Source organism: Mustelus asterias, chromosome 23, assembly GCF_964213995.1.
Source record: "Mustelus asterias chromosome 23, sMusAst1.hap1.1, whole genome shotgun sequence".
In the NCBI taxonomy this organism is placed as follows: Eukaryota; Metazoa; Chordata; class Chondrichthyes; order Carcharhiniformes; family Triakidae; genus Mustelus; species Mustelus asterias.
Window position 1 is genome coordinate 61,358,953 of NC_135823.1, and position 23,258 is coordinate 61,382,210.

A 23,258-nucleotide genomic window follows, 5' to 3' on the forward strand; every position below is an offset into this window, starting at 1 on the left:
GAGTGAGTGGTCGGGGCTGGGGGCGATTTCCACGCATGCGCTCTTGCGCATTCAGCTCCCCCCCTCCTTCCAACCAGGCCTGGAGTGGATGGCAAGCGCGTTACGCGAGGAGGGAGAGGGCGGGTCCTCGGCGGGTGGAAGCGGAGGGAGGGGGCGGGTCCAACTGTGCGCCTGCGCCCTGCGGCGCACAGCTGCCCCTTTCACCCGGAATGGACGGCGGGCGCGTCACGTGAGGGAGAAAGGGGGCGGGCTTGGTGGTCCGGGTGACGGAGAGGAGGGCGGGGCTGGAGGACCAGGCGGGCCGCGCATGGGTACTGAGCTTCCGGCTGGCGGCGCCGTGGGGGCTTTTCTGACGGGGCGGCCGGGCCCTTCAGTTTAATCACGTCAGCGAAAAGTACAAGCGGGGCGATTGTTGACGGCGCGGAGCAGGTTTTAATGTGGCTCTGTGTGTAAATGTGAGGAGGAGGAAGACGGGGGCGGGAGGGGGGGGTGGGAGAAGAAAGGAAAAGAGAGAGGAGGGCAAAAAAAAAGGGAAAGAGAAAAAAATATTAAAAATAAGGAAAAAAAATCAACCCCCCCAAAAAAAAATTAGTGGGGGAGGGGATGAGGGGGGGAGAGAGTGAGGAGAAAAAAATCCATAATATAATAGGGAAAAAAAATCCCCCCCTCCCCTTGAATAAATATTTATATTGAGAGAGATTTTTGGATCGATTTATCATGGAGGATAAGAAAGATGAGCACGAGTCAGAGATACAGGAACATTGCCCCGAACACTGGTTTTCCAAATGGGAGAGGCAGTGCCTGGCGGAGAGCGAGCAAGAGGAGCAGAGCCAGGAGGAGAGGGCGTCGCTAGAGGAAGAGCAGAGCCAGCAGAAACTTTGGCATTTATTTCAAAATTCGGCCACCGCCGTCGCCCAGTTATACAAAGGTACAAAGACAAAATATATATATATATATAGCAACAAAAATACCCCTCCCTTCCAACCCCCTCCTCCTCCTCACCCCCCCCCCCAACCCCCTGGGGCTCCATTTATACCCCAACATCCTCCTCACTCTCACCCCCTCTCCATTTTATACCTCCTTTCACCCCCGTCCATTTTATATCCCCCCCTCTCCATTTTATGCTTTCTTCCACCCCCATTCCATTTTATTACCCCCAAACATCATCCTTCCACCCCCCTTCTCCATTTTATGCCCTCTCCAACACTCCTCATCCTTGCCCCTCTTCATTTTATACCCCATTCCACCCCCTCTCCAACACTACTCATCCTCGCACCTCTCCATTTTATACCCCCTCTAATATCCCCCTTCCCATCCAATGCCCCCTCCAACGCGTCCCTCCTCATCCCCTCTCCATTTTATACCCCCTTCCACCCCCTCTCCATTTTATACCCCCTTCCACCCCCCTCCATTTTATACCCCCTTCCACCCCCTCTCCATTTTATACCCCCAAACATCCTCCTTTCACCCCCTCCATTTTATGCCCTCACCAACACCACCTTATCCTCACCCCCTCTCCATTTTATACCTCCTTCCACCCCCTTTCCATTTCATACCCCCTCCAATATCCCCATACCCCCACGAATATCCCCCTCTCTATTTTATACCCCCTCCAATATCCCCCTCTCCATTTTATACCCCCTCCAATATCCCCCCTCCATTTTATCCCCCTCCATTTTATACCCCTCTCCATTTTATACCCCCTCCAATATCCCCCTCTCCATTTTATACCCCCTCCCCCAACATCCTCACCCTCACCCCCTCTCCATTTTCTTATTTCAATTTCCCATCTTGTGTTTTTTCTTCTCCTTGAGGGGAGAAGCAAATGAAGGACGAGAGAGAGAGAGAAAGGGGCAACAAAAATATCCCACAAACATCCTTTCCCCCCCCCCCCACACCACTCATACCTTCTCCATTTTCTTATTTCAATTATTATTTAATATCTTGTGTTTTTTCTTGAGGGGAGAGAAGCAAATAAAGGGGGCAACAAAAATACCCCCCTAACATCCTTCTTCCACCCCCTTTCCCCCTCATCATCTCCATTTTCTTATTTCAATTATTATTTAGCATCTTGTGTGTTTTTTCTTCTCTCCTTGAGGGGAGAGAGAGAGAAAGGGACAACAGAAAGCTCCTGGTTTTGTCGGTTTCTCTTTTAATCCCACCCTCTTCCCCCATATATTTTTTCTGAACATATATTATATTTTTTCTCTCCCCCCCCCCTTTTCTTGAAGGGTGGGGGGGGGGTGGACCCAAAAAGAAAAAAATAGTCGCAACCAAAATGGCGAAATCAAACATGGCCGGCAAGAGTCTCTCTATCCTCTCTCCAAGAGGGTTGTCCATCTCTTTTTAATATATATAAACTGTGTGTGTGTGTGTGTTTTTTAAGCACTCAGTTTGCATTCATTGCTCTCCTAATTTTTCTTTCCCCCCATCTCTTTCCCTCCCTCTCCCCTTCCCCTTCTCCTCTTCCCCCCCAAAAAAACCTTGTGTGTTTTTTTTTCTCTCTCCCTCTCTCTAGATCGGGTCTGTCAACAACAAGGGCTGTCACTCTGGGTCCCGTTTCAAAATGCCGCCTCGGCTGTCACCAATGTGTATAAAGGTAAATTCAAACAGATCCTCTCTTCTTTTAAAAAAGAATCTCTCTCTGTTGGCTGCAGTTATTTGTCACTCGTGTGTGTCTGGAGGGTATTTTTTTTTGGTGGAGGTGGGTTGTAGCAGTGGTGTTTAAACTCTGCCCTCCAAATGGAGGATGGACTCTTTTTTTTGTAATGTTTGCAGGCCTCCTCCTCGTCCATTAGAACTACAGTTTAAAAATAATGCCGAGTGATGCTATATCATTTAATTGTAGTTCCCAGTAACCACCAGCAAGAACGTATGTGCCCTGAATTACCAGGGTTGAAGGTGAAATGTTGAGGTTTAGTTGGTTTAGAGGCTTTGATTCTTAATAATAATTTGTAAAAAAAAAAATCGGCTCTTGTATTTTAACTTTTTTCCCTCGTTTTAGTGTGACTATAAACTTTCAAGAACTGAACTCATTTTGTTTCATCAGTATGATTTTTCAAATGGGTTTTACTTTTCTGAATTTTGCTGAATTGAGATTAGGACTCCCCCCATTTCCCCCCCCCCCCCATTTTCATTCCGGTGTCCCGAGCATGACTCATGATTTCTGGATAGCTCATGCAGTCAAAACAAAACTGCTGCAATATATATCCATTCTTGCAGCAAGCTTCTGTTTTATCTAATGCTGGTCTCGTGACAGTAGTTACTTCCAGTGTATTCTTAAATTAAAATCCTGTCCCATTTAGTATCTAATGTGCAGCAGAGTGCACTTTCTTCTGTGGAATGATGTGTTGTTTTTTATTTGGGGGTTGGGGAGAATTTCAGTTTTGACATATGTAGGACCTATACTTCAGTTGATTTTGTGAGTGACTTTTTTTCTTTTGTATGATATTTGTGTAATTATATTGTAATATATTAACCTTGGTTGTATGCACGATACTATACATAACACATGCCGAAACATTGATTTTAATTTTTCAAGTTAAGCTTCAAGAACATTTAAATCTGGATTGATTGCATTGTAATATAATTATATTAAAAACATTGGATTTCCACATTTTTACTCTTCAAAGTTGTGCAGATCCTTTACTGAGCAGTTCTCACAGTAGAGAGCTATAATACAGCTAGAAGCTTCCTGTCAGCCATCTAAATGGTGGCAGTGGCTAGCACTGGTGCCTCACCGTGGCAGGGACCTGGCTAGACCACTGTCCGTGTGGTGTCTGCATGTTCTCCCCGTGTCTGCGTGGGTTTCCTCCGGGTGCTTCGGTTTCCTTCCACAGACCAAAGATGTGCTGGTTAGGTGCATTGGCCATGCTAAATTCTCCCTCAGTGTACCTAAACAGGTGCCACTGTGGATTTGCACAGTAACTTCATTGCAGTGTTAATGTAAGCCTACTTTGTGACACTAAGTGAACTTTAAACCTAAAATTTTAAATTTTAACACTTTTATAAAAAAAAGAAATCTTATCCTCTCTTGACAGCCCTTGTCAGGTGAATAACATTGTCAGGTTAAGTGGAGGTCATTTGTTTCCAATTCTAATGTTCTGTGCCACTCTTTACATGGGCTATAAGAGTGCCCATCTTCCAAATGCTATGCCCATCCTTGCAATGCAAAGAGAAATTTGGGGGCGGGGGAGGAATCAGCCAAGTGTCTAAATGCTTCATTCCACAGTGTACTAGGGAACCATGTCCAGCTACATTAGTTCAATTGGAATCACTGATTTTACACCTGTTCTGTAGCAGCAAATGCATTTTGTGTTTTTTTGGTGAAATGGTTCTGATCTTACAAAGCAACATGTGATCAGGACATATCAGCACCACAGTTGGCATATCAAAAAATGTACTTGCCAAAATCTGGCCAAGATTCGTTCAGTATTTCTCAAATAATTAATGTGCCAATTTCGCAATAAGAGGGGGAGTCATTTTCTAAAAGGAACTCTTTGCCAAGCATTTTGTTTATTGCAGTTGCAGTATTGGTACAACTGTTGAGTTGGTTATGTTCTTTTTGACTTGAAAGAACCCAAGTTATGTGGACTGATTCAAATGTCTGAATGGAACGTGGTTTTATTTGGACCTTCCAGAAGCATATTTGGGTCAATGAAATTTAGTCAGCTGTGGCATTTTAAATGTTCTTTTTTCTGTAGTTTTTACATTGCCTTGTTAACAATTTGGAAATCAGTGCAGTTTTAACAAATGTGGATTGGAGCTGAAATTTACTGAGATTACCAGTGGTAAACATTAGTAACTAGTTGAACCTCCATCTTATGAGATTCGGCTTCTTACAACAGTGTTTTAAAGCCACAAAGGTATGATCCCCATGTTGCAAATAGTACAATATTGAAAAGGTTCTTTGATACATTTTCAGTTTTGAGGAGTTCTCTGAGTTTGAGCTGTGCATGAAATTACTTCTGAAATAAACTCGGTTTTAACCGTTGCCTGAATAACGGAGATCAGAGGCAGCGTTCCTTCTGCTGATCAAAAGAGTTGGATCTTTGTGTATCTCAAGTGTGTTGCATTTGAAACTTCTCAAGTTTTCATCAGATTAGTTTGACTTAAATGAGTGTACGCGGAAATTTTAAGTGCGTTAGATTTTTTTGAAATAAAAATTGCGGTGCAGTCCATCCTTTCTGTAAACTGGTGTCCAGTAATGTATTAATTTGTTTTCAGTTGCTCACTTTAATCTCTGCTTTTCATTTCTTGGCTCACTTGGTTGCACTTTCGCCTCCTGAGGCCCACTCCAGAGACTTGAGCATAAAATTCAAGGCTGGCACTCCAGTACTACTGCTTCCCTGCTGCTGTCAGACTTTTGAATGGACTTACGTTGCATTAAGTTGATCTTTCTCTACACCCTATACTATGACTGTAACACTACATTCTGCACTCTCTTGTTTCCTTCTCTATGAACGGTATGCTTTGTCAGTAGAGCGCGCAAGAAACAATGCTTTTCACTATGTTAATACATGTGGCAATAATAAATCCAATCAAAATCAAACCAGTGCAGTACTGAGGGAATGCTGCATTGTCGGGTGCCAGCTTTTGGATGAGATGTTAAACTGAGGCCTTCTCTGGATGTAAAAGATCCTGTGGCACTATTCCAAAGAAGAGCAGGAAAGTTCTTCTGGTGTCCTGGTCAATATTTATCCCTTAGTCAACAAGAGCAGATGATCTGCTCATGATCACGTTGCTGTTTGTGGGAAACTGCTGCGTGCGCATGAGTTTATTTCCTCTGTTACCACAGTGACTATGCTTCAAAACGTTCTTCATTGGCCGAGAAGCATTTTAGGACGTCCTGAGGTTGTGAAAGACACCGTAAGAATACAAGTCTTTTGTTTATTAGCGTCTTTGTATGTACTGTACCCAAAATAACTTGTGTGGTTATTTTCATTATGTTTAATCAAATGAGATGTCATAAGCCACAAATTTTCTAAATAATGATGCTCGCATTGGATTAAACCCTTGCAAATTTGATTCCCAAATTTTGTAATGGTGAAAGAATTTGGTCTTAGAAATGAGATTGTGGTATTGAGAATATTTTTGATCCAGAAATTCCTAGCTGTGTTGAGAAATTTGTTCTGTTTTTGTTTCAGAAAGTATTGAAGCTCACCGTCGAAGCTATGACTTAGGAATTCAGGTCGGTTATCAACGGCGTAATAAGGATGTGTTAGCTTGGGTCAAAAAGCGGAGACGGACCATTCGAAGAGAAGATTTGATCAGCTTCTTATGTGGCAAAGCTCCACCACCGCGCAACACCAGAGCTCCCCCTAGACTGACAGTCGTAACCTCTCCCACTAGAGCACCTACAACAGAAACTAGTTCATCTGTAGAGACTGACTTGCAGCCTTTTCGTGAAGCCATTGCACTGCATGGTAATTATACTGTTAAGTGATTAAGCACTTGGGGAAAGTAAATGTGGAGTTCAGAGAGCCTGTGTTTCTCTCGGTGATATGTACAGGCTGAATTTCAGCATTCAGACAGATCCTATCTCAATTTTGACTACAAAATAGGTTAACTGATGGTATTGTGAAATTTTGCTATATTGCAATCTGGAAATCCAGCATAATTGCACCAGCTGCTTCTGCATCGTGATAAACATTAATTGCAATAACAGCCTAAAAGGTTGAGTGGGAAATGGATTCAAATGTTTTTTTTTAGAAGATTTACACGTTTAAATGTTGGTAGCACACTCTGTTCGACTGGTATCATGATTCAATGCAAATTCTCACAAATTACACAACTGAGTAAGGAATGATTGAAGATGCATTGGCAACATGTCTGAATTTGTTCATTGACTTTGTGCTATTGTAATTATAGTTATCTGGTCACAGGAAGTCAAGTGATCCACACGCATACCGTTCTAATTTATTTTTGTTCGCCAATTTTTGTTCATGATGGACATGGGAAGTCTTCCAAATCTAGCGATGCACGAGGTAGACAGCGCATGTGCTTATGTCTATTTTGACGTAGCTTGGTTTTCCGGAAATAGGTTGCTAGGCTGATGCCAGAGACTATAACTTGTTGAGAGCCACTGTCTTTCAAGCATGTCGGAGCAGGTTTCTTTAGGCCTGCTGTAGGCATGTTGGAAGGACTTGCAGGTTTATAATCAGCCTCTTGGCCGCGTTACGAATGCACCTTCTGTGGCCATCAAGTCCTGAAGTGGGACTCAAACTTGGAGCTTCTTGCTCAGAGGCCAGGACGCTACCCACTGCACCACAAGACTTGCCCATTCGTGATATATCCAGGAAAATTAAGCTTTGCCTCAGGAGGCTTGAATTGCAGGTTTTTCTGGATGGTTGTAAAGACCACTCCAGTTATAAACATCCAATGTCAGCTTTGTGTACACGCTTTCCATCTCCCCATATGCCCGTGTCTTCTTCATGAAAGAGGGGCTCGTATGCCACCTAAAACTGTTATAGTTGGTGCCTCTACAATTAGGAGGGTAGGGGATTGGCATTCATGAATTGGCTTCCTGTATTGGCGTGACTAAAACCAACGCCCTTATCCTGAGAGTAGAATAGTGGACTCCAGCTGTCAGAATAAGGGAGCTGGTTTCAGCAGTGCACCCGAGAGGAGACCCAACATTCAGAAATTGTTCTCCTTCAATCCAAACTAAGAGCAAATATCAAGGTGTCTGATATGTATGTTTCGTTACTACTAACAGTTACTTGCATGGCCTACCTAGCATAATTCTGGAAGTGCGAAATAGAACCAATTTAGAATTGCTGCTTGATATTCTGCAAAAAAAATGTAGTCTTTCCCACATAATTCAAATGCCTGTAACTGTACAGATTATAAAAAAAATTGCTGTTCATTTATTTGAAAGTGTAAATGTGATGAGTGTTCTGCTAATTGTAGAGTTATGGCCTGCTTCGCATGTAGTTCCCTTAAATCTAGAGTTGACATACATTTACTGAGCTCTTCAAGCAGTGAAAAGCTGGTTGGTGTGATTGTCTATCTTAATTTGTATATTGCAACTAAGGCAGCAGGTTATGTGAAACCAGTTATTGAATTAGGAGCCTGTACTATCACTTTATTCAACTTTTTGTGGAGGCTGTACATATTGCATAGATTTGACACTCTTTGTTGCTAAAACAAAGCACCGAACAAGTTCTCAGTTGAGTTCCTCTGTTATACAGTTAGGAATAGTGGAAATTATAATCTTTTAATCTTTAACCAAAATGATTTGCAATGATAGCTTCATTTTTCAACCTGATTCCGGTTTATTTCAACCTGATTTCTACGACTTATTCAACACTGAAGTTCACATATCTTAATTACCCTTCCCTTTTATCAAATCTTTTTGTCTTCCCTTATGGGTTCATTTGTGTTTATTTCATTTTTCGGGGCATCACAGACCACAGCGTTGCGATGAGCATTAACCTAAACTGTCGCCACTCGAAATGATTAGTTCAAAACTTTCTGCCTTCATGCTAAAAACCCGTTAAATGGTTTATACTTTTCCTCAAATGATTTCCGAGTATGAATCCAAGACTGCATATTTCCATCTTCGAAACTTCTCTGCTGACACAACTCCTGAAACCAACTTTTGTACCTTTATTTCTTTTAGACTTGTCTATTTCAAAGCACTTTTGGCTAACCTCCCACAATCTGCAAGCGCTCTGGAAACCAGAGGTCATTGTAAACTTTGCTGTCCATGTCTTTTCTCGTACCAAGTTCTGTACACCAATCACCATGTGTTCGCTGATCTACATTGGCTCCTGGTTAAGCAATATCTTAACTTTTAACTTCTCATGTTTTCAAACCTCTCCATAGCCTGACCTCTAATCTGCAGCCCTTCAATATGAAGTTTATTTATTAGTGTCACACGTAGGCTTACATTAACACTGCAATGAAGTTACTGTGAAAATCCCCTAGTCGCCACACTCTGGCGCCTGTTCGGGTACACTGAGGGAGAATTTAGCACAGCCAATGCACCCTAACCTGCACGTCTTTCAGACTGTGGGAGGAAACCGCAGCACCCGGAGGAAACCCCACGCAGACACGGGGAGAACGTGCAAACTCCACACACACTGGGAATCAAACCTGGGTCCCTGGCACTGTGAGGCAGCAGTGCTGACCACTTTGCCACCGTGCCTTCCAATATCTCAATGCTCATCCAGTTTTTTGTTTCTTTCAGCATCTTTGAGTTTAATTGCTCCATCATTGGCGACCATGCTTTCAGCTGCCTAGCCTGTAAGCTCTTGAATTCTCTCTCTAAATTCTCAGCCTCTCCTCTTAAAACCTACCTTTGTGGCCAAGCGTCAGAGTTGTTAGCTGTCTGTCCTAATTGTGTCTTTTGTGATTTGGTGTCAAGCATTCCTTTCTAACACCTTGGAATGTTTTATCATGTCAGAGGTGCTATATAAATGCAAGTTGTTGGTTGCTTGCAGGCTGCAATGCTGCATGCTTAGAATATGAATCATCCTGATTATTTAGATGTTTGCCTGGTTGGTGTTGGAAGAAACTGAGAAAATGTCAGCATCAGTCTTTTTAGGAATACAGACCTACTAGGATGAAGTTGTTCGATAGTTAGGGAACTGAATCAGTATTCTTGGTGTACCACATCTGGGTTTCTCTGTATTCTTCTCCAACCCTTTTGAGACCTGTGCTCCTCCACCACATCTCCTGATTTTAATCACTGTCATTGGCGACCATGCCTTTAGCTGCTTGAGTGCTAAACCTGTCTGTCTCTCTACTTTTTAAGACGTTCCTTTAAAACCTACCACTTTGGTCAAGCTTAAATGACTGTCAAATTTTGTTTCATGCGTGGGTTTCCTCCCACAATCCAAAAGACGTGCTGGTTAGGTGCATTAGCGGTGCCAAATTCTCCCTCAGTGTACCCGAACAGGCGCCGGAATGTGGCGACCCAGGGGATTTTCACAGTAACTTCATTGCAATGTTAATGTAAGCCTACTTGTGACACTAATAAATAAACTTTAAAACTTGGAAATACTCACATTAAAGGCATTATATACACTTGTTGTTATGATTTAGGCTGTCACTACCTGTAGGCTAAGCTCTTCCCATCCCCACCGCTATTGTTGTGATTGCTTGTGTCAGGTGACTGGGAAAGAGAATGGACAAATCAGTGGGACAGGATCTAAAGATCTTAATCACGAATAGCTGGTGCAGGTAATGAAATTCCTCGAATGGTGTCTATTTTAGATTCCTTGTAATTTTCTGCAAAATTCAGCAGTTTCTCGTAACCCTTTGTTTTGCTTTTATTTCCTTACCCTTTTCTGAATTGTGTTCACGTGAGGTTAACTCAGATCTCAGGAGAGGTGGGTAGATGTGAGCTGCAGGCGATGGAGGGCGTAGGTAGGCTGATGCAGGGTGGCTGTTAATTGCTAGGTTACGTCTCTAATATTTGCGAAGAGAAGTTGTGCAATTTACCTTTGGGAGATAAAGGTGTAAAGGAATAAAATGGCCGCAGTTTTTGTACTTGAGCAACTTGTTTTGATCCATCAGTTTGAATCTATTACTCAAACGTGTTGGGGAAGTCTGACAGAGCTATTTCCCAGAAACCTTGTAGACTGAAACCAGTAACTGGGGCAGAAAGAAAATGTCAACGCGACCATTGAGTTGCCGGAGCAGTACTTCATGTCATGTGTATTTTAGCGATTTGGGTCAGGCATAAAATATCTTGTCATGATTGATTCCATGTAATCCCCTCCCTAAGTTAGGTGGCCAAAGCTTCGTGTGGCCTATATGTCAATTTAATGTTCAGTTTTGCAATGAAATAAACAACAAAGTGGTTAGTCTGATTTTAATGATTGGAGAAATGCTGAGGCAGTGCTAGTGCTTTTGGTGTTTGTAGTGAGTTATGGGAAGAAAACTTGATGAGTTTTTGGGTCACAGAAAATATTTCAGATCGTCAAAGATTGCTTTGAAGAGTATAGGCACTATATTTCTATGCAAGGTGCATTTGATGATCTTTGTTACTTGGTAGCTTCTGCTTTTGGGTTGCAGATTGTGTGGCAATGGAAAGTAATACTTAAACGCCCAGTTCTGAAGGTGAAATGAATTTTTCTGTGAAATTCACAATTGCCAAACCACTGGGCATGATGGTCTTGGTAATCAACGCTGTTTTAAATGTATCATTCTGATTCAGAAAATGGCACAGCCTTGCTTAAAAAGTATCTGCTGTGTTGGAACTCCAAGCTTGTAAGAATGCTCGAGTGCCTACTCAGTTACTCCATTCGGAAAGAAGCTTCAAATCTTGGGATTCAAATTCTGCCCTGTCCTGCTCCTTTTTTTGTTTGGCGAAGAAGTTTGAGAAAAAACCTGGGTGGCACAATTATGCCGGGCACCAAAGAATTGTTGAGCAGCTTATAACTTGGGTTTAACTTGGAGTTGAGTAAAATCGAAGAATTTACAGTGGCGTGTATAGACATGTTCATTTGTTTTCAGTTGGGGAAACCATCCATTTTTTCACCCCAATCCCTGTGGCTGGATCTTGTTTCCAGGATAGGGCGGCACGGTTGTACAGTGGTTAGCACTGCTGCCTCACAGCACCAGGGACCCGGGTTCAATTCAGCCTTGGGTCACTGTCTGCGTGGAGTCTGCACCTTCTCCCCATTTCCTCCCACAGTCCAAAGATGTGCGGGTTGGGTTGATTGGCCATGCTAAATTGTCCCTTAGTGTCAGGGGGATTAGCAGGGTAAATATATGGGGTTACGGGGGTAGGGCCTGGGTGGGATTGTGGTCGGTGCAGACTCAATGGGCCGAATGGCCTCCTTTTGCACTGTAGGGATTCTATGATACCTACACGGTTCTGCGATGACCATTGAGCTGGTTATGATCCTCAATGTTGTCTTGTTTACATGACAGCGGAGTTCAACAAAGTGAATCTTTGCCTCGCCATTATTAAGTGGTTCACCCGTTAGTGGTTGATTTGTTCTGTAATGTGTAATTGAAAGCACAAACTCAGTTAAATCCCTTAACCAGATTTGTGTGGAATTGATCGCAGCATTGAAAATCTCAAAGGGTCTCGACAGGGGGAATGTGGAAAGCACGTTTCCTCTTTTGGGACAATCTAGAACCCGGATTAACAGTTTAAAAATAAGGGGTTGCCCATTTAAGACGGAAGGATCGCAAATCTTTGGAACTCTTCCTTAAAAGGCAGTAGAAGCAGAGCCTTTGGATATTTTTGCGGCAGAGGTAGATTGATTCTTGAGAAGGGGGTGCAAGGTTATAAGGGATAGGTGGAGAAATCGAATCAGCCATGATCTTATTGAATGGTGGAGCAGGCTCAAGGGGCTGCATGGTCTACTAATGAATGTTTGTATTGATTTTTGTCCCACTGCTTCTAAAAATTAGTTTTATTTGAGCGTTGAATATTTAATTCTTGGCAAACAATAGTGTTGTTTGTCAGCCGTTTGCAATACTAAAGTTTGAGGTGATAGCTATTTGTTTAAGCTTGCACAATAACTTTGCTTGGCACTGATTTTGTTACTATTATGGGATATGAGATGTTTGTTCCTTTTTAATTCTGTCCTTTTGAGTGTCCCAATTTTAATTGCTCCAGTGTTGGTGGCCATGCCTTCAGTTGCCTAGCCCCCAAGCTCTGGAATTTCCTTCCTAACACTCTCCACCTTGATTTCCTCCTTTAAGATGTTCCTTAAAATCTCTTTTGACCAGGCTTTTGGTAATCTAACGTGATATCACTTTGTATGGCTCCATGTCAGATCTTTTGTAATGCTGCTGTAAACCGCTTTGGGATGTTTCATTACATTAAAGGTGCTGTATAAATATAAATTGTTGAGATTGACTTTTTACCACGTGCACTTTTATTGGAACCGGAGTCTGTGGTTCTGCTGTTGAAGTGACGGGTGTAACCTTCAAGGTTGAATTACAACTAGAGTCATACAGCACAAAAAAGACCCACTGAGTCTGCACCAACCATATCTACCGCTAAAGACGTGCTAATCCCATTTTCCTGCACTTAGTCCCTTATCCTCAAATATTATAGTATTTCAAGTGCTCATCCAAACAGCTTTTCAAGGTTGTAAGGCTTTTGGCCTTGACTACCTTCCAGGCAGTGCGTTCCAGATTCCCACCACCCTCTGAGTGAAAAAGACTTTTCTCAAATCTGCTCTGAATCTCCTCCACCTTACCCTAAAACTTAGGCCCCTTTGTGATTGAACCCTTATCCAAGGGGAACAGCTGCTCCCTACTCACCCTGTCCGTACACCTCAATCTTAGATACCTCAATCATGTCCCCCTCTTAGCCTTCCCTGCTCTAAAGAAAACAACCCAAGCCTATCTAGTCTCTTCTTACAGCTCCAGTGCTCCATCCCAGGCAATGTTTTAGTGAACTTCCTCTGTACCCCCTCTAGTGCTATCACATCCTTCCTGTAGTGAGGTGACCAGAACTGCACGCAGTACTCCAGCTGTGGCCAACCAACATTCTGTAGGACTCCAACATTACCACCTTGCTCTTAAACACTATACCATGACTCATGAAAGCAAGTGTCCCAAATGCCGTCTTAACTATCCTATTCGCGTGCTCTGCCGACTTCAGGGATCTGTGGATAATTATTCCAAGATCCCTCTGTTCCTCTTAGCTTCTCAGTGTCCTGCCATTCATTAAATACTACTTCATCTTGTTTCTTCAAAGTGCATCACCTCACACTTATCAAAGTTAAATGTCATCTGTCACTGTCTACGCAGCTGACCAATCCATCTATATCTTCCTGTAACTTAAAACCATCTTCACTATTGACCACCCTACCAATCTTCTTGTCTGCAAACTTGCTTATCATTCCCCTGCATTTTCATCTGTATCGCTTATGTATATAACAAACAACAAGGGTTCTAGTACTGAACCTTGTGGTACACTGCTGGGCATCCAGTCACTCAAACAGCCTTCTACCACTAACCTTTGAGTCCTATTACTAAGCCAGTTTCTGATCCATCTCACCAAGTTTCCCTGAATTCTGTGCGCTTTAGCCTTCCTGGTCAGTCTCCCATGTGGGACCTTGTCAAAAGCTTTGCTAAAATCTATGCAAGCTGCATCAACTGAACTTGCCTCATCCATGCACTTGGTCACATTTTCAAAAAATTCTAACAAATTAGTTAGGCATGACCTCCCTCCCTCTGACAAAGCCATGCTGACTATTCCTAATTAACCCATGTATTTCCAAGTGGATACTAATCCTCTCCTTCAGAATTTTCTCCAATAGTTTGCCTATCACTGGTCTTGAAAGGTGGAACCACATTAGCCATTCTCTAGTCCTCTGGCACTTTCCCTGTGCAGTAAGAAGTCTCTCAACACCAGGTTAAAGTCCAACAGGTTTATTTGGTAGCAAATACCAAAGCTTTCGGAGCTTGCAGCTCCTTCGTCAGATGGAGTGGTCTCTGTTCTCCAACAGTGCACAGACACAGAAATCAAGTTACAGAATACTGTAATAAACCTGTTGGACTTTAACCTGGTGTTGTGAGACTTCTTACTGTGCTTACCCCAGTCCAACGCCGGCGTCTCCACATCATGACTTTCCCTGTGGACAGAGAGGAATTAAAAAATTGTATCAGAACTCCTGGCTGTTTAGCTGGCTGTTTAACTGTGATGATACTAAGATTGCTGGAGTTGCGGATAGTGATGAAGATTGTCAGAATACAACAGGATATAGACTGGAAAATTGGGCAGAGAAATGGCAGATGGAATTTAATCCGGACAAATGTGAGGGGATGCATTTTGGTAGCTCCAATTCAGGTGGGAGCTATTAAATGGCAGAACCATCAGGAGCATAGACACAGATCTGGGAGTACAGGTCCACAGATCTGGGAGTACAGGTCCACAGATCCTTAAAAGTGGCAGCACAGGTGGGAAAGGTGGTGAAGACAACTTCATCGGCCAGGGCATCAAGTATAAAAGTTGGCAAATTATGTTAGTTGCAAAAAATGTTGGTTAGGCCAAATTTGGGACATTGTGTTCAATTCTGGTCGCCACACTACCAGAAGGACGTGGTGGCTTTGGAGAGAGTACAGAAAAGGTTTACCAGGATGTTGCCTGGTATTAGCTATGAGGAGAGATTGAATAAACTGGGATTGTTCTCCCTGGAAAGACAGAGGCTGAGGGGCGACCTGATAGAAGTTTATAAAATTGAGAGGTATAGATAGGGTGAACAGTTGGAAGCTTTTTCCCAGGGCAGAAATGACAATTACAAGGAAGCGCAAGTTCAAGGTAAGGGGGGGGGGGAAAGGTTCAGTGGAGATGTGTGGGGAAGTTTTTTTACACAGAGGGTGGTGGGGACCTGGAATGCATGGCCAAGTGAGGTGGTTGAAGCAGGCACATTAGTGACATTTAAGACTCTTCTGGATAGACACATGAACAGGTGGGGAATAGAGAGATACAGGCGGTTGGTCTGGATAAGACAACATGATCGGCACAGGCTTGGTGGGCCAAAGAGCCTGTTCCTGTGCTGTACTGTTCTTTGAGAGCACCTTGAGTTCAGTCTTATCTTTGACTGACATCCACACACTGTACTTGCAGTGAAGATAGCCGTCACGGGCAGGAATCCTGCAGTTCATATCACTCTCCTTTTTCCATTCTCCTTGACTCATGAACGAGGCCAGGTGTAATGCCTCTGTTTTTTTAATGGACCAGTTCATTGAGTTGTTGATGAAGAAATCCTTATTAAATACTGTAATGGTATTTTCAAGTCAAGAGAACCTATGCCCAAGGAACCATTAACCTGTGTTAGTCACCTATGATGCTGCCCAGGTTCAAGCAGGCTTCCAATACTCAGAAGATTTTATATTAAGAATGGACTCTTGGCTTTAAAATTTAAGCAAACTAAAACTCCCTCCTTGTATCAGTATTCCAAATAAAATGGTGGTTTTGAACCAGTCTCTTTCCTCAGAAGCAAATAATCTTTTACAGTGCAGAAGGAGGCCATTTGGCCCAGCAAGTCTGCACTGGTTCGCATTTTACCAGTCCCACTCCCCTGCCTTATCTCTGTAACCTTGCATGTTATTTCTTTTTAGATAGCAATGTAATTCCCACTCGATTAAACTTCTCTCTGCCACCCTCCCAGAAAGTTTGTTCCAGACTCTAACCACCTTCTGGGTGGTAAACATCTTTCCTCATATCACTCCTCATTTTGCTCATTATTTTGAATCTGTGCCACTTAATTCTTGCTGTATGCTTGGAGAGAGCAGTGTTTCTCACTATTTACCCTGTCCATATCTCTCTGTATCTTGACTACCTCTATCAAGTCCCCTCAGCTGCCTTTTCTTCAAAGAAAACAGTCCCAACACATCCAATCTATTGTCATAACGACAGTTGTTTATCAGAGAATCCCTACAGTACAGAAGGAGGCCCTTCAACCCATTGAGTCTGCACTGACACTCCAGAGCATCCCACCCAGACCCTATCCCTGTAACCCCAGGTATGTACCTTGCTAATCCTCCTCAGTCTCTCATCCTGGGACACTTGAGGGGCAATTTAGCATGGCCAATCCACCTAACCTGCACGTCTTTGGAGTGTGGGAGGAGACCAGAACCACCCAGAGGAAACCCAAGACGGGGAGACAATGCAAACTGCACAGAGACAAGTCATCCAAGGCCAGAATTGAACCCGGGTTCAATTCTGAATCTGTGAGGGCAGCAGGGTTAACCACTGAGCCACCGTGCTGCCCTCTGGAATTATCTCTGGAATCATTCTTGTGAATCTCCTCTGTATACACTCCAATGCCTTCACATCCTTCCTCAAGTATGGAGCCTTGAATTGAACACAGTACTCCTCTTAGAGTGTCTTGTACAAGTTCAACATTATCTCCTTACTCATGTACTCAACACCCCTAATAATAAAATCTAGGATGCCAAAAGCTTGTTAACTGCTCACTCAACATGCCCTGCCACCATCAGTGACTTGTCTAACGTCTACACCGAAGTTCTTTTGCTCGTGCACCTCCATTTCTTTTGTACTGTCCATATTCATTCCGCAAAAATAAATCCCCTCACGCCTCTCTGCATTGAATCTTGTCTGCCCAATGCATAAACATGTCCAAGTTCTTTTGAAATTTATTTTTGATTTTGGAAGATTCATTTCATGGGCAACAGTTCCACAAGTTGTGTTTGGCTTTGGTAGTTTGTCTAAATCGACATTCCGTGTGAACTTGGAAACTGAGCATTAGTAGGTTGTTTTAACATCAGGGCGTAGCGCAGTTGATTGTCATTTGTTGAATACTTGCACGTCAGTTTTAGGCAAATCTTCCTGTTAAATCTTCATCTGGGACAGAGAAAAGATTTGTATTCCATCTTTAGGTATGTAAACTATTATGATGTATAAATTAAAGATGCTAAAAATTCTGTTCCAATGCAAAGCTTTTTGGGTGAATTTTTACTTGGCCTATTAATGCTGGCTTATGGATTAGTCAGAAATGCGAAATACGTTCAGCTTAAAGGAGGAATTTCTTCAGCCAGAGAATGGTGAATCTGTGGAACTCTTTGCTGCAGAAGCCTGTGGGGCCAGGTCATTGAGTGTCTTTAAGACAGAGATTGATAGGTTCTTGATAAGGGGATCAGGGGTTATGGGGAAAAGGCAGGAGAATGGGGATGAGAAAAATATCAGCCATGATTGAATGGCGGAGCAGACTCGATGGGCCAAGTGGCCTAATTCCGCTCCTATGTCTTATGGTCTTATGGTCATGGAATCCTAAATAGCGTTGGCTTTTGAAATTTAATAGTGCTTCAGAATTTTGCTAGTTCCATCTATGCCGACTCGCTATCATGATTCTTTATAAAATGTCCGCTATGCAGCTTCAAACAGAAGTTTAAAAAGACAGAATTGAATGTAAGAGTGTGATTAGAATCATAGAATCCCTAAAGTACAGAAGGAGACCATTCGGCCCATCAGATCTGTACTGACCACAATCCCACCCAGCCCCTATTCCCGTAACCCCACACATTTACCCTGCTAATGAGTTTAATCCGGAGTTTAATCCGGATAAATGCGAAGTGATGCATTTTGGAAGAAATAATGTAGGGAGGAGTTATACAATAAATGGCAGAGTCATCAGGAGTATAGAAACACAGAGGGACCTAGGTGTGCAAGTCCACAAATCATTGAAGGTGGCAACACAGGTGGAGAAGGTGGTGAAGAAGGCATATGGTATGCTTGCCTTTATAGGACGGGGTATAGAGTATAAAAGCTGGAGTCTGATGATGCAGCTGTGTAGAACGCTGGTTAGGCCACATTTGGAGTACTGCGTCCAGTTCTGGTCGCCGCACTACCAGAAGGACGTGGAGGCGTTAGAGAGAGTGCAGAGAAGGTTTACCAGGATGTTGCCTGGTATGGAGGGTCTTAGCTATGAGGTGAGATTGGGTAGACTGGGGTTGTTCTCCTTGGAAAGACGGAGAATGAGGGGAGATCTAATAGAGGTGTACAAGATTATGAAGGGTATAGATAGGGTGAACAGTGGGAAGCTTTTTCCCAGGTCGGAGGTGACGATCACGAGAGGTCACGGGCTCAAGGTGAGAGGGGCAAAGTATAACTCAGATATCAGAGGGACGTTTTTTACACAGAGGGTGGTGGGGGCCTGGAATGTGCTGCCAAGTAGGGTGGTGGAGGCAGGCACGCTGACATCGTTTAAGACTTACCTGGATAGTCACATGAGCAGCCTGGGAATGGAGGGATACAAACGATTGGTCTAGTTGGACCAAGGAGCGGCACAGGCTTGGAGGGCCGAAGGGCCTGTTTCCTGTGCTGTGCTGTTCTTTGTTCTTTAATCCCCCTGACACGAGGGGTCAACTTAGCATGGTCAATCAACCTAACCTGCATATCTTTGGAGTGTGGGAGGAAACCGGAGCACCCGGAGGAAGCGCACGCAATCATGGGGAGAAAGTGACCGAGGCCAGAATTGAACCTGGGTCCCTGTGAGACAGCAGTGCTAACCACTGTGCCACCGTGCTGCCCGACTATTGAAATTGATGTTAACATGCGATTTTTCTGGCCAACACTTCACTGCTGCCTTCACTCACTGTCGTGTTAACCATCTCCACCCCCAACCCCACCCCCTGCTCTGTCCACGTTCAAGCCCCTACCCCATCGCACTGCCTCCTCCCCCCCTCCCTGCTCCACTCTCCCCCTCGCACCCTTTACAGTTCGGAACCCTGGCCAAATTTGCCTTCTCTTTGCTTTCAAATGCGTGGCCGGCACGAGCTATGATTTGCAACATTTAGGGAGATTGGGTTTGCTGCACGGGATGGAACCGAAGTTGGGAATTTCCTGGTCTATTGCGTTGCTTTTTCTGGGTGAAACAGGGCCGCTGGAGGTGGCCCCACTTTGCGTTTCGGCAAATTCTTTTTGTTATTGCCTCATTGAATTACCAACGTATCAGCATCGTTTGCTGGATGGAACGGAGATCGCCCACGTTGCTGCTGCTTCACAAATGGTCGAACATTACTAGTTGGTGCAAAGGTATTGACCTGATTTTCTTTATCATCAGAACGGTGCTGTTTTATTAAAGATCTGATGAACAATGTGTGTGCAATGCTGCTCACACCATCAGCTATTCTGAATCCATCTATTCATTGGCATAAACGATTGAATGGGAGTAGCTGGCAGCAAGATGTGATTTTGTGAAGGACTGAAAATCTGGCACTTTTAAAGTGGGATTGGCAAAATAAGTGGAATTCTGGTGGTCAGTGAAGTGTCAGAACCATTGCCATTTAAAGTGACTATTAATGCTTTTCTCTTTGTCTCCACAGGTCTTAGTGGAGCAATGGCTAGTATAAGTGTGCGCTCAAGTACTCCAGGGTCTCCCACTCATGTAAGTGGTAGCTCCAACTCTTCTCGAAGGAGAAATGGACTCCATGACGTGGATTTAAACACTTTCATATCAGAAGAAATGGCGCTCCACTTGGACAATGGTGGCACTAGGAAGCGTACTTCAGCCCAGTGTACTGATGTCATCACAGACTCCCCAACGCACAAGCGCAATCGGATGCTTTGAACTTTTATATGGTCGCTGTGCTACTTGAAAGCCACTTGATACTCGACACTTTCTTGAATGGAAATGGAGGGCCTTCAAAACTTGTTTGATTGTGAAAGTACAAGTGAATTCAATAATGATTGCCATAAAGGAAGTTCTAACTAATGCAGTAGATGCCTCTTGTAATTATGGCTTTCCCCAATACTGGTCTTGTGACAGAAGACATCCAGTCATTTGTGTAGTAGTTAGCAAGATCATCATAGGTAAACACATTAGATTCCAAGCTAAAGTGACCTTAACTTGTTTCCTTTTAAAGGGAAGGGTAATATTGGATGTTAATTTGGTTCAAACTGTTAATTGCCCTTTTTATTTCCTTCTGTGTTGATTGTCTGCTTCAACAGTATTGCCAGTATATCACTGATAGTCTATGTTAAAATGGCATCTTCCATCAAATCTGCAGACTTCCATTTTACAGCACTGTACTAAGACTCTACTGGTTTTTTTATAGTGCGAACATAAGTTGTATCAATATTGGACTATTTTTAGTTAAAACTCAACAGCTGCTAATTCTGTGGATTGTGGAAATGGTGCTATGATGGTCATGCAATTAATACTAATATCAATCAACATAAAGATCTTTATTGGATTCACTTCTTGTGTTTTAGTGTTGCAAAAATTACAACAATAATATTGACTTTCCCATAAAAATTCTAAAAAAAAATACTCATGTTTAAATATATAAATATATTATAAATATATGTAATGTATATACTAAGCATTTGGATGCTGGTATAGTACTCGTGCTACATAATGTAAATAAAATGTGCACACCAAACCCTGGAGTGGATATCCGAAATCAGAATTGCATCATGCTCGGTTTAAAACTTTTCCTTTCACGTGGTGGAGCTGGCCCAGTCAGTCAGGTAATTCGTGGGACAGAGTCTTCTGACAGTGGGTCAATAGTTACAACTTGCTCAGCTATCTTGTGGCCTGTTCATTTTCAAAAAATTGTCGACTAGTCTGCGAAAGGAGGTGAACTTTTTCGTACGGAGATATGTTTGTGTAAACATAGCTTGCGTAAACCTGGGGGAACTGCTTTTCGACCCAGTTCGTCACAGCATAAACCTGGGGGAACTGCTTTTCGACCCAGTTCGTCACAGCATAAACCTGGGGGGAACTGCTTTTCGATCCAGTTTGTCACAGATGTACTAGATTTCTGTAACTACTCCTTGCATTCTTTTTGTTTGTACAGTGACGTCTGAAAGGAGGGGCACTTTAGCCTTAAAGTCTTTTTGTTTTGGGAGGAATTTTAACTTGTGTGAATTTACACTGTGGTAAGCAGGCTTAGCAAAAGAAACTTCTGCTATTGACTGTATTTTAAGTGGAGAAATTCTTGCTTCAGTTAATGTACGTTTTTGATTTTAAAAAGGATACGACAACTGAAGGTCACTACATAATTCAACAACTTGCACAGAAACTTAAAAGAGCTGATGTACACACACACTAACTCGAGCAATTTTGCCCTTTTGCACATGCAGATACATCTCCTGGCAACTCTTGTGTTGTCTTGTTTTTTCACTGGGAAACCTATGCAAAGTGCAATTTAAGTATTTTAAGTAATACTAACTGGGGGAAGCAGGGTGGGTGTTGTCTGTTACCCTCACCTATTTGCTGGCAGCAGATGACCCAGTCCAAAAGATGGCTTGTTTGTCTTTTCAGCCACAGGCAGTTGGGTTTTGCTGCAAGACAGCACTTTTTTTCCCCCTCCTTTATACAATCGAAGTATAATTTTTTTAGGTAGATTAATTATCCTACATCCACAATTCTCTTCTCTGCTCCGTTCGCCGACTTCAGGCCAAGTATAGGTCATATTCTAGGTGTTAAAATATGGCTTCATAGTTGGCTTGCTGGCGTGAAGCTTTATTTAAAAAAAAACACAATCTTTGAAAGTGTACGAAGGACATCTGATACTGGAATTCGTACAAAAAGAATCTACGTGGTGAGAACTCTGGGTACATCTGCAAACGATGGTGATCTGTATGAAATTTTAATAGTTTACCCTTTTCGGATACTGGGCCCATTTTTTGAAATTGGAATGGCCGGGAACTGTCGTATGATCAGTGTGACTGATTATAGGCAAACTATGGAGTTTAAGATGTATTGACGTTGTGTTGGGGAGGGCAGGGCATGTAAAGTAAAGTTGCCCATGCTACAGTTTCAGAGATGACACCTTTTGAACCAGCATGTTTTTCTGTGGGGGATGGGGGACGATAAGCGTTGAGTTTGAGACACGTTTTATTTTTTGGGGGTGGGGGGATCTTATGTGCATTCTAAAAGTCAAAATTAAGGCTTTCGGCAAACTTTGCACTAACAGATTTTCAGTTTACAGTGATTGACGTTTGCATGTATTTTCTTCTCATCACGTTTATTATCACAGGCCCCTCTTGCCCTTTTTGCAGGAGTTTATTTTTGCCACTTTTTCTAGCTTAATGTATAATGTAAATCAAGGTAGGGGTAGACCACCACCACCACCACCACTGAGGCGATTGATAAAATTCCATAGAATGTTTTGATAAAATTTGAATTTTAATAGTGTGCTGAAAAGGTATTGCCTTGATGGTGTAAAGCTAATTGGATGGCTTTCTAAGTTGCACGCTGTTTGTTTTCCTTGTTAAGTCGTACTTTCATTTGGTGGAAACCACTTGTAAGCTGTAATTGCCATTTCAAGAATAGGTAGCACTTAATTTTTAATGAGTAAGAAAACTGTACCAAACTGTTATTTCATCTAACTGTAGCGTGCACTTGGAAAAATAAACACCATGCAAATCAGACATTGCCTTTTTCAATCGCACTTGTCTACTTGGAATTAATTTTTAAAACTGCTTCATTTTAGGAGGAAATTGTGTCTGTACTTCCCCTCCCCACCCGTTCCCGTTCCCATTCCCTTCCCCGGAGTTGCAATTCAGTTTTGTGGAGAGGAAAATGAATGAAAAATTCAGGGTTGGTAAACGTGTTGTACTTGCGCTAATCGCGGCACGGTGGTTGGCACTGCTGCTTCGCAGCGCCAGGGACCCGTGTTCGATTCCCGGCTTGGGTCGCCGTCTGTGCAGAGTGTGCATGTTCTCCCCCGTGTCTGCTCGGGTTGCCTCCCACAGTCTGAAAGACCTGTGGGGTAGGTTGACTGACTGCTAAATTGCCCCTTAATGTCAGGGGAATTTGCAAGGTAAATAATGGGGCTGCAGGGATAGGGGCCTGGGTGGGGCT

General features: G+C 43.0%; 1 protein-coding gene across 1 annotated transcript; it reads left to right on the plus strand.

The window, feature by feature from the left end:
• Positions 1-339: 339 nt before the first annotated feature.
• On the plus strand, positions 340-22,823 carry hapstr1a (HUWE1 associated protein modifying stress responses a). Its single transcript, XM_078240773.1, has 4 exons — positions 340-928; positions 2,519-2,599; positions 6,147-6,425; positions 19,771-22,823. Exons 1-4 carry the CDS (start codon positions 718-720, stop codon positions 20,013-20,015), a joined length of 816 nt encoding a protein of 271 aa, XP_078096899.1. The 5' UTR covers positions 340-717; the 3' UTR covers positions 20,016-22,823.
• The last annotated feature ends 435 nt before the right edge of the window (positions 22,824-23,258 follow it).

What these genes read in the sequence shown, in the direction of transcription:
- hapstr1a (XM_078240773.1), top strand. Translation starts at nt 718, where the DNA reads ATGGAGGATAAGAAAGATGAGCACGAGTCAGAGATACAGGAACATTGC. An exon ending in TGTCACCAATGTGTATAAAG is followed by an intron (nt 2,600 to 6,146) that starts GTAAATTCAAAC and finishes TTTTTGTTTCAG; the next exon opens with AAAGTATTGAAGCTCACCGT. An exon ending in TGAAGCCATTGCACTGCATG is followed by an intron (nt 6,426 to 19,770) that starts GTAATTATACTG and finishes TTGTCTCCACAG; the next exon opens with GTCTTAGTGGAGCAATGGCT.